Source organism: Crocodylus siamensis, chromosome 1 (genome assembly GCF_052110815.1).
Source record: "Crocodylus siamensis isolate JL-2025a chromosome 1, ASM5211081v1, whole genome shotgun sequence".
NCBI lineage: Eukaryota > Metazoa > Chordata > Crocodylia > Crocodylidae > Crocodylus > Crocodylus siamensis.
In genome coordinates, this window is record NC_143395.1 from 153,505,075 (window position 1) to 153,516,760 (window position 11,686).

General features: G+C 49.1%; 1 protein-coding gene across 1 annotated transcript; it reads left to right on the forward strand.

Moving 5' to 3' along the window:
- The first annotated feature begins 336 nt into the window (after positions 1-336).
- On the forward strand, positions 337-3,504 carry LOC149873503 (uncharacterized). Its single transcript, XM_090031516.1, has 3 exons — positions 337-735; positions 859-1,345; positions 3,276-3,504. Exons 1-3 carry the CDS (start codon positions 337-339, stop codon positions 3,341-3,343), a joined length of 954 nt encoding a protein of 317 aa, XP_089887642.1. The 3' UTR covers positions 3,344-3,504.
- The last annotated feature ends 8,182 nt before the right edge of the window (positions 3,505-11,686 follow it).

Below are 11,686 nucleotides of genomic sequence, written 5' to 3' on the forward strand. Positions count from 1 at the left end.
CGAGGCAGTGGCGGCGGCGGCAGCAGCAGCAGCAGAGGAATCGGCAGCGGGGGCAGCAGCAGCTGATCCCCCGAAGGTAAGTGGGGCGGAGGGCCTCGGCACAGCTGAGCCGGATCCGAAGGGGAAGCCCTCCGGGTCCCATATAGCTGAGCCGGTAGGGAGCCGCGCTCCCGAGCCGTGCAGCGCGAACAGAGCGCGCAAACAGGCGCGCTCTGTAAGAGTGCGCCGGCGTTTGCGCAGGCGTTTGTGCCGGCGGGCGGGCTGGGAGGGCCAGGAGTGGGACTCCTGTATGGGTAGGACGTAGACACCACACAGGTCTACAAACAGTAGCTTAGAATGGTGTCTACGAGGAGTGCTGCTAGGGCCTCTGCCCAGGGGGACAAGGCTAACCGGGGCTGGTCTGAGGCCTCCACCCAGACCGAGCCCATGGGGAAGCTGATGTCCCCCTACCTCCCGGCCTGCGGGGGATCCCCAGCAGGGCCGGGGGGGGCAGAGATTGGGAGCCCCCACACCTGTCCGGCAGGTGCCCGGCTTAGGGCTCTGGAGGCACAGGTGAGGGAGCTCCGGGAGGAGGTTAGCAGGCTGAGGGGGATCAGGGAGGCGGAGGAGGAAATTGACAGTTATTTCCTTTCCCTGCAGGACCAGGCACCCAAGGAAGAAGCAGCCCAGGGAAGGACCTCCACGGCAGAGTGGCAGACGGTCACAGCCAGGACCGGAGCGGCTCGCAGCGAGCAGGTACAAGCTTCTCCAGTCCGACTGGAGAACAGGTACGAGGCCTTGGCGACTCTGCAGGAGATGGAAAGGGAGGAGGAAACCCTTGGGCAGGAGGAAATGCCACATTCTTCACATTCCAAACAGATCAAGAGATCCGAGAGGACCCAGAAGAGGAGGAGACGCGTGCTCGTTATAGGCGATTCCATCCTGAGAGGTATGGAAGGGCCCATTTGTCGCCAGGACCCTTCAGCACGAGAGGTCTACTGCCTGCCTGGAGCTAAGATTCAGGATGTGACGGAGGTAATCCAGGCCAGGATCAAGCCCACCGATTACTACCCCATGGTCCTTGTCCATGTGGGTACTAATGATGCGGCCAGGAGAACCCCCGATCACCTGATGGCGGACTACCAGGCTCTCGGCAGCGTGCTGAGGGAATTTGGTGCACAGGTGGTATTCTCTTCCATCCTACCAGTGAACGGACGTGGAAGACGGCATGAGAACTGCATCCGAGAGACCAACTGGCGGCTTCGGCAGTGGTGTCTCGAGGCAGGCTTCGGCTTCCTGGACAATGACCCACACATTACAACGAGGGACATGCTCAGCTGGGATGGGCTTCACCTGTCCCCCAAAGGTAAGTGTGTGTTTTCTTCCAGGTTGGCGGATCTCCTCCGGCGGGCTTTAAACTAGGCTCGTCGGGGGGAGGGGAAGATGAGGGTGGGGGAGGCTGTGGACCACCAAACCAGGTGGCACCCACAAGGACAGCCCAGCCTGAAGAAAGAGAGCTTTGGGAACGTGAAAGGCAGGGGGTGGACAGCAATACAGCACAGGTAAGGAACGGGAAGGTTAGAGACAAAAAGCCCTTTAGGACTTGGAGCGATGGGGTAGCAAAAGCACCAGTCACAGGGCTCAAGTGCCTATATACTAATGCTAGGAGCATGGGGAACAAGCAGGATGAACTAGCGCTCCTGGTTGCACTAAACGACTACGACTTAGTGGGGCTGACGGAAACCTGGTGGGATCCATCCCACGACTGGGCGGTACATATTGAGGGCTATAGATTGTACAGAAAGGACAGAGTGGGGAAAAGGGGGGGAGGGGTTGCGCTCTATGTTAAGGAGCAATATACATCAACCCTCATCAAGACAGAATCAAAGGATGAGGAAGTAGAAGGACTGTGGGTTAGGCTACATGGGGGGCAAGGAGAAAAGGATTTGGTGGTAGGGGTCTGCTACAGACCCCCACATCAAGGGGAAGAAATAGATTTGGGGCTCCTGAGGCAACTCTCAGAGACCATAAAAGCTAAAGAGGCGGTGGTCATGGGGGACCTAAACTACCCGGACATTTGCTGGGAGACACAGACAGCAAAGTCCCACCGCTCACGCAGGTTTCTAACCTGTGTACAGGACCTCCACCTGACGCAGGAGGTACATGGTCCCACTAGGGGGAATGCCTTACTGGATCTGGTATTGGCAACGGGGGATGACATAGTAGGGGACCTACAGATCGGTAGCCATCTGGGGGACAGTGATCACCTAAAAGTACAATTCAACATAAGGCGTCGAGTGGGTAAGGTAACCAGTAGGGTGAACGTGCTGGACTTTAGGAAAGCTGATTTCAGCAAACTCAGGCGATTAGTGAAGGATGCACTGCAGAGTAGTAGTTTTGAAACGATGGGAGCCCAAGAAGGGTGGCTGTGCCTTAAGGAAGCTATCCTTCTCACACAAAGCGAGACGATCCCCGTGCGAGGTAAAAGAGGGAAAGGGGCCAGGAGGCTTCCCTGGCTGACCAGAGAAATCCTGGGCAGACTAAGGGCCAAAAGGGGAGCACATAAAAAGTGGAAACAGGGAGAGATCACCAAAGAGGAATATACCTCTTCTGCTCGTGCTTGTAGGGAGGCAGTTAGACAGGCCAAAGCTACCATGGAGCTGAGGATGGCAACCCAAGTAAAAGACAATAAGAAATTGTTTTTTAGATATATAGGGAGTAAAAGGAAGGCCCAGGGAGGAATAGGACCTCTGCTAAATGGGCAGAAACAATTGGTGACGGACAGAGGGGACAAGGCTGAACTCCTCAACGAGTTCTTCGCCTCTGTGTTCCTAAGCGAGAGGCATGACAAGTCTCTCACTGGGAGTGTAGGGAGGCAGCAGCAAGGCACCAGACTTCCATGCATGGACCCTGAGGTGGTGCAGGGTCACTTGGAGGAACTGGATGCCTTTAAGTCGGCAGGCCCGGATGAGCTCCATCTGAGGGTACTGAAGGCACTGGCCGACATCATTGCAGAGCCACTGGCGGGAATATTTGAACGCTCGTGGCGCACGGGTCAAGTCCCGGAGGACTGGAAAAGGGCCAATGTGGTTCCCATTTTCAAGAAGGGGAGGAAGGAGGACCCGGGTAACTATAGGCCAGTCAGTCTCACCTCCATCCTTGGCAAAATCTTTGAGAAAATTATCAAGGCTCACATTTGTGAGAGCCCGGCAGGACAAATTATGCTGAGGGGAAACCAGCACGGGTTCGTGGCAGGTAGATCGTGCCTGACCAATCTAGTCTCTTTTTATGACCAGGTCACAAAACGCCTCGACGCAGGAGGAGGGGTGGATGTCGTATACTTGGACTTCAGGAAGGCCTTTGACACGGTATCCCACCCCATACTGGTGAACAAGTTAAGGGGCTGTGACTTGGATGACTGCACAGTCCGGTGGGTGGAGAATTGGCTGGAGGGTCGCACCCAGAGAGTCGTGGTGGATGGGTCGGTTTCGACCTGGAAGAGTGTGGCAGTGGGGTCCCGCAGGGCTCGGTGCTTGGACCGATACTCTTTAATGTCTTCATCAGCGACTTGGACGAGGGGGTGAAATGTACTCTGTCCAAGTTTGCAGATGACACTAAGCTATGGGGCGAAGTGGACACGCCGGAGGGCAGGGAACAGCTGCAAGCAGACCTGGACAGGTTAGACAAGTGGGCAGAAAACAACAGAATGCAGTTCAACAAGGAGAAATGCAAAGTGCTGCATCTAGGGAGGAAAAATGTCCAGCACACCTACAGCCTAGGAAATGACCTGCTGGGTGGCACGGAAGTGGAAAGGGATCTTGGAGTCCTAGTAGACTCCAAGATGAACATGAGTCGGCAGTGTGACGAAACCATCAGAAAAGCCAATGGCACTTTATCGTGCATCAGCAGATGCATGACAAATAGGTCCAAGGAGGTGATACTTCCCCTCTATCGGGCGCTGGTCAGACCGCAGCTGGAGTACTGCGTGCAATTCTGGGCGCCGCACTTCAAGAAAGATGCGGATAACCTGGAGAGGGTCCAGAGAAGGGCCACTCGTATGGTTAAGGGCCTGCAGGCCAAGCCCTATGAGGAGAGATTAGAGAAACTGGACCTTTTCAGCCTCCGCAAGAGAAGGTTGAGAGGCGACCTGGTGGCTGCCTATAAGTTCGTCAGGGGGGCACAGAAGGGAATTGGTGAGTATTTATTCACCAAGGCGCCCCCGGGGGTTACAAGAAATAATGGCCACAAGCTGGAGGAGAGCAGATTTAGATTAGATATTAGGAGGAACTTCTTCACAGTTCGAGTGGCCAAGGTCTGGAACGGGCTCCCAAGGGAGGTGGTGCTCTCCCCTACCCTGGGGGTATTCAAGAGAAGGTTGGATGTGTATCTAGCTGGGGTAATGTAGGCCCAGCACTCTTTCCTGCTTATGCAGGGGGTCGGACTCGATGATCTATTGAGGTCCCTTCCGACCCTAACATCTATGAATCTATGAATCTATAAGTGGAGAAGAAGAGAGGAGTATTGCAACTGGAGACCAAAGGACTGAAGTAACATAAGTGCAGAAGTTTTGGATTTATGGGGCACTGGAGTTTTTTATGGCAACAAGGAAAATGTCTGGATAAGAGGGTTTTTAGTCAAATAAGGTTGCAAACTAATTGGGGTTGCATGAACAAGCTGGAAGGCGGAAGAGAATTCTTGCGTAGTTCAATGAATCTGGCCTGCATTTCTAGTTGAAATAATGAAAACAAGGGGCCTTTCTGTAACCAAAGGTGAATCCGGAGTCCTGAAATGGGGCTTGTTTTTGGCTGGTCTTGCAATTCCATTGTGTTGAGATTGGGATCAATGTTCGCATTAGTGGCACTTTTGCTGGGGCAGAAAGGGCCCAATTATATAGGTGGTGCTGAGGCTTCATAAAAAGCACACTGTCTTAGATGAAGAATCATATTACAAAAAAAGCCAAACTGAGCCCTACCACTGATGCCAGAAAACTCGAGGAAGCTCACCATGAATTGTGAGGGGCCATGGAAGAGGCGTGCAGGCATGTACATCCACATAGGTTTGTGATCTGTTAGAAATACCGTTCCTAAGCCTGCTGATACATCTGCCTTCACAGATTGAGCCTGTCCCTCTGTGGTGTTATTCCTGGCAGCACAGTGCCCATGGAAGCACTTGGGAGACCATGCCTACCATGCTGTGTGCGGTTATGGGCACTTCAATACCAGAAAGAAGTCAACAAAAAGTAGGAAAATCAACTAAGAAGCTCTCTGTGAATGAATGAACTCCCAGAGGTGCCCCATGCACTGTATGTGTACTGTATTTATGTCTAATAACAAACAGATGTTACACAGGTGTCCTGCAAAGACAAATAAAATTGGGTTTGTGGCCTTTTTATTTTATTTATGTGGCAAAAAGAACTGAAAGGTGTTTTAAAAAAAATAAAAGCGAAGGTGGAAGGGGCTTTGTCTTCTTTCTTAATTTAGAAATATCAGAGACATTAAGACTGTTTTTTCCTGGTTTTGATAGAAAACTTCATCACTGTTTCAAATTGCTGAGTTTTCTTGTCCTGTAACTGAAGGTGTAATCATTAGGCCTGTGCAAAGCCTAATCACTTTGGATTCGGATTCGGACAATTCAGGGGACAGCAATTTGATTTGGTGATTTGAATCACTGTCCTGAATCGATGTGGCCAAATGTGATTTGGAGAGGCTGCTGCCGAATCTCTGAATCTTTGAATCAGTCAGGCCCATCCCCCACTTGCACTCCCAGCCTGGCAATGGCTGCCCTACCTGCCCCAGTTCCCAGCACTTTCTCCAAAGTGTTTATCAGGAATTCTTGCTAACAGAAAACAAATCAAAGAGATTTATTGTTACTAAAACACACCTAAATCTCTTTGTAGATTTCAAATTTGTGCTGATGTAATAGTGCCTGTCCTAGGACAGGACAGGAGGAAGGACCCCATATAAGAAAAGAAAGTTATGGGGAACAGAGTAAAAGAGAGGGAGAGGGGACAAATGAAAAAATTAAAATAAGAAAAAAACACTTACCTGCAGCAAGAGCTGCGGCACAGTGGGAATAAGAAAAAAAGCCCGCGCAGCTCATTAGTCATGTCTTTATTCTGCTGAAGCTGGCTGGTGAGGTCACCAGCAATCACCAGCCAGCAAAAATAAAAATGGCAGATGGTGGAAGGAAGGGAGAAGGGAGAATGGACTGAAGGAGCGGGTGGCCTCAGGACCCACTCTGGGAACCCCTCAGGAGAGGATGAGTGTCGGATGAGGAGTCAGAAGAGGCTCCTGATCCTAGACTTGGCAGTGACAGCAGGGAACAGGTCACTGGTGCTGGAAGCAAGCAAGAAGCAGCCCCTGCAATCTGCAATGGCAGCAGCGGCCGGAGCAGCAGAGAAGGAGTATTGGAAATGGTTGGGAGGAGGAGGAGGTGGCCCTGTCGGAAAGGTCCTGGCAAGAGCAACAGGGAGGGCTACAGACAAGGAGGGCACCTACACTGAATACAAAGAGTAAGCGACCATATGTAAAAGAACTACGAGGCACTTGGACAGGGATGCTTCAGGAGGGAGAGAAGAAGGGTGACCCAGGGCTGGCGAAAGGGGCTGCAAAGGCAGAGAGGATGGCCCAAGCAGGAGGATACGAGGATATGATTTAAGCAGGGGGAGGGTATTCCCTGGCTAGGCTATAGGGGAATTAGGCTCCCGGTACCCTGTTGTAAGGAACCAGGGAGGAGGGCTATCCAAATTCCCAGTGAAGCGACAGACAAAGTGTCTTGTGATTTTCTTTTGTGTTCGTTCTTTTCGTTTCCTGGGGTGAAGGGGCTGAGAGGCAGGATGGGCTTAGTTATATAGAGTAAATGGAGCAAAGCCCATAGGGCATCACGTCGTGATTTGATCCTGAGGGCAGGAGTTTGCTCTGGACAGGGATGTAGTTTCCATGATCAGGACCTCTGAACATAGAAGACCCACAAAGGGGTTAGCAAAGCAGGCTCCAGGGCTGATATGCCGGGTGAGAAGAAACCCAAGAGGCACCATAGCTACAGGAGAGAGGGGATGTGGCCAAGAATACAGAGGGATCTGTTGAGGTGGCGTGCGGTCGGGGTGTAGGGGTGGTGGAGCCCCGCAAGTGACCGTTGGGCAGACTGTGTGCTGCAGAGGGACCCCAGATAGTTGACCCCCCCCACTGGGAACATTCAAAGTTGTGGCAGGCGAGATGGGGGAGACTCCTCCTGGAGTGAACAGCTACTCGGCAAATTACGGGAGTCTGTAAGGCAGACATCACTCATTACTCAGACCAAGGCTGCACGTGACCGAGTGTTTGAAACTCAGCAGTCACAGTGCCCATAGTTGTGTGGCTACCTTTATACTTACAAAATATGCAAAACCTGTGTCTGCAACAAAAAGAAAAAAAGAGACACCACACTTAACAGAAGTCAGGGCTTCCTTCTGCACCATAAAGTGAGAAAACACTTAAGTAAAAGGGCACACAAAACTTATTTTCCTTTGCAGGTCATGTTAAAAAAATACTAAAAAGCGGATGACAAATTGCAGGAACTCAGAAAAAAAACATTCCTTTTAGAAACAATCAGACTTTCAGTAGTTGTTTTCCTTGTTTTTGATCTTTGCTTCTACAGAGTCTTTTCTGTTACTGCTCTTATTCCCCTGTCTGTGCTCAGAATCTTTTCTTGTGGCATCACCAAGTGGTGTCTGTGGAAATCATTATGATGGAAAAGTCAGAAAAGTATGATGTCAGGTGAGAAACAGGTGTAAAGAACAGATGAACACTAAAGAAACAAAGACCTTTCTATTCTACAAAATTCTTGAGAAATAGAAAAATGAAAACAGAGAAAAACAATTTTAGTTCATTCTGCAAGAAGACAGTATTCAGAACTCACTTTTCACACAGATTGTCTGAATACAAGAACAACAAACCATTGTGCATAGCTTTTCTAACAAGGCCTTTGACTGAGGGGCATCAAAGAAATGTTGAACTTCCTGGGAAAACAGGAGAGGACTGGAACCATATGCTATACAAATGTGAACAGAATGATCATGCTAAGAGCTGACGCCAGAAATCTGCCCCTCTTTCTTAAAAATATTTTGAAACTTTGCTTTTGAGGAAAGAAGCCTCCATAACAAACCCAGTACCTCTGAGCAATTGTAAGTGATTGGATGATAATGTCATTTTTAGTGTAATCAATGAAGTCCTGTAATTATGACTGGAAGACTGAATATGAAGAAGAACATGGATTTGGAATACAACAATCTTTAGCCCAGGCATAGAAGTAGGGCAGACATTAGAGTCTGTAAAGGGAGATGTCTAATTTTGTCTAGAGTGAAGATGAAGACATTTTTGAGGGGAGACAGAACTGGTAAATTAAAGAGGTGTTAAAGGTGACAAGGCACTAACTTTACTAATGAGTAGGGTTGCCATCATACAGGACATTCTGGTTTTCTGCTACTCTGTCCTCTACTGATACAAAACCCAATGCCTTTATGTCCTTCAGTTTTCTCTTCAAGAGAAAAATAGAGGACATAAAGGCATCCCATTTCAGATCAATAGAGGACAACCGAAATGTCCTCTATGATGGCCGCTCTACTAATGAGGTATCTTGTTGAATGAACTATTATGCTTTCTTACTGTGAAGTTAGAGATGATGAACAATTACACTGGAAAAAGAACAGGTGGCAACATGGAAGGCTTCATCTTGTGGACATCTCCTTACACATACCTGAGAAATAGCGTGAAGGTTCTTATTGAGATCAGATACCTATGAAATCACCTTCCTTTTGCTAAGTGAGAGTCCAGTCCAATCCCACTGAAGGCAACAGAAGGATTTCCCTTCCCTTTATCAGAGTTGGAATATATCCTCTCAGTCTGTGAGCAATATATCTTTCTTTTTGCTATAGTGGGGTGGAGGGAGGGTGGGGGAATTCATGGCATAAAATGTACTCTTGGTTGCAAATACTTTTATGGTTTTACAGATTCTTCTTGTGCTTTTACAGATGGTCAACTAGTGAGGTAGGGGACAATGATACATATGCAGACTGATCATGGTAGGTAGGGCTGTGTGAAGCTTCAGTCCCTGATTCTGTTCAGCAGAGATTTGGCCCGATTTGGCGGCTGAATCTCCAAATCCAAATCGAATCAGAGGACCCTTCAGTCTCTTCAAGTCGAAATGGAACCATCCAAATCGATTTGGAGAGATTTGGAGAGATTCAGAAAGATTCATAGATTTGGACATAGACACAGCTTTAAATGTTTTTTCTACATACCTCTAGGTAGCAAGCAGCTTGTGAATGCTTCGATGCTGGAGCACATGGAGTGTCCCACAGGAGTGTGGGGGGCTCCCCAGCACACTTGCCAGCGGACCCAGAAATGGACTGGAAGCACTTCCAGTTCACTTCCGAGTCCACTGGGGAGTGCGCTGGGGGTCTCCCCACCTACTGGCTCAGTGACTGGTGCCTCCTGGGTCTAGGGGGGGGCACCTGGGGTCCTCCTGTGGCTGATTGCTGAGCTAGGGAGGTGGGGGGGGGGACAGCACACTCCCTGGCAGACCTGGAAGTGGACCAGAAGTACTTCCAGTCCATTTCTGGGTTCACCACCAAGCATGGGGAGGACCCCTGCACTCTTGTGGGATGCCCCAGCATCACAGTGATCATGAGCCGTGCCTGGTACCTCGAGGCATGTAAAAAAAACATTTAAAGCTGTGTCTATGTCCGAATCACTGATTCTCTGATCAGCATCGAATCTTCAGATTCAGATTCGGCTGAATTGAATCAGGGACAGTGATCTGAATCAACGAAACAAATCACTGTCCCTGATTCAGGCCAAATAGGGCCCACTTTGCACCCCCCCAATTGTAGATATTAATCAGTGATGTGGAGAAGGGATATTTCATTTAAAAGCTATTTATATTTCTTCCACAGGAACAGAAAATATACTCTTCATGTTTCAAGGCTTGATCTAATCACATAAGCAGAAACCAGGAAAGAATTGTGCCCTGTGTGTCTTTTTGTATAATTTTGCAAAAATAGCTAGTTGGATCTTAGAATTTGGGGTCCCGCCTCAGAGTCATTGACGTAAGGCATTGATGTAAATAAGCTGCTTGACTAGATACTCTTCTGGTTTCCTTTGCAATGGATACTCATCATTTAGATGTGTGTCACTATGCAGTAGTGACATGAATAATATCAGCACACAATCCCCAGAAGTGAAAGAAGGCACAAACTGGCTCAATAAATTCATTTCTTTCACAGGAGAAGAAATCCTCTCCCATTACAATTTATTGTTCCTACAGAAAATGGCAGATTCTGCATTATTACTGTTTTCCATCACTAGCACAGCAGTGAGTGAGCAAGGAGTGCTCAGAGAGCCAATCAGAGCTAGGAACTGAAGGAACAGACCAAAAGTGTCTGATTTTGGCTGTTCCCTGGAAGATTCCAGGGCAACTGCTTCATTCTCTTCATCTGCAAATCAGCAAACTTAAGGGAAAGGGAAAGAAAAACAAGGGGATAGAGGAAAATTTGTATGAGAAACAGATGGTTGAAGCCACTTGTCCATGGTCATGCAAAAGGTCCAGTTATTTATGGATTTAGTAGAGGAACCGCCCTCAGGAACAGGTTATACTTTAATACAATAACTGATAACTAAAGTAGAGTGATGTAACTGGGAGAGAACTCTAGTATAAATACTTGGCGTCCTTGCTCCTAACCCACTGGTAACACACAGTTGCTTACAAATCATGGTTATAATAGTATAAACCTTTTAAAGGGTTAGTATTCTTCTGGGGATAAACTGAAAGACTAGGGACTTCACGCCTACTTCCTTAACTCTAAATCTGATGTGAAGAATTTATAGTTTTTATATGGAGAAACCATGAGGAATTGAAAGGTTGATGGATTATGCCAGTGGTGCCCAACCTTCTGACCTTGGGGGCCAGCTGAGTGGACCAGGGTTGGTACAAAAGTTTGGTTTGTAGGTATGATTCCATGCACTACCCTGACCCCATGCAGCCTGTTCTGGCTATGCATTAGTCCAACTCCACATACTAGGCCAGGGCCATGTTACCCAATCTGCAGGGCTCCCCATGGGCCTGGAAATTTGGAAGCAGGGGACCAGTATTTATGTTTCCCACCAAACTCCCAGGCCCATGGAAAATCCTGCAAGCCAGTTAAAATGGGTCTGTGGGCTGGAGGGTGAGCACCACTAGGTAATGCAAATAAATGAATGCTTATTAATCTATTAAGCAAACCACTGTATAATATTTGTATAAGATCTCCAACTTTGTGAATCTGCACCAGTGGTTGTCAATTGGGGGTACATAAAAAGGTAGGGGTACTTAAAATGGTCATAGGGGGTACACAGAGCTAATGGGGCCACTAAATGTTGCATGTGTGCACACAGCTGCAGCACAGCATGCAGGGTGCCAGAAGAGCAGCTGGTGAGGCTGTTGTGAGGGAAAGGACATGGGGGTGAGGGGGACAGGGCAGATCGAGGCTCCAGGGGTGGGGAGGGAGTGGGGTTGGGGCAGAGTCTGCCCAGCCGGGGTGTGGCGCTGGACTGAGCCGCATGGGGGGTGGCTCCCACTGCTGCATGCACCCCGGGAGGGCATGGGGTATGTGTCCCCAGATCTGCACGGGGCAGGGCAGGCTGCCGCTGTGGGTTGGGGCTGCACCAGGTTCTTCCCGGTGGGGGCTAGGCCA

Excerpts from the sequence above, each read along its gene's own strand:
- LOC149873503 (XM_090031516.1), top strand. The coding sequence starts at position 337 with ATGGTGTCTACGAGGAGTGCTGCTAGGGCCTCTGCCCAGGGGGACAAG. Across the intron at positions 736-858 it reads GAGCGGCTCGCAGCGAGCAG|ATCAAGAGATCCGAGAGGAC; the intron begins GTACAAGCTTCT and ends CATTCCAAACAG. Across the intron at positions 1,346-3,275 it reads GCTTCACCTGTCCCCCAAAG|GTCACAAAACGCCTCGACGC; the intron begins GTAAGTGTGTGT and ends TTTTATGACCAG.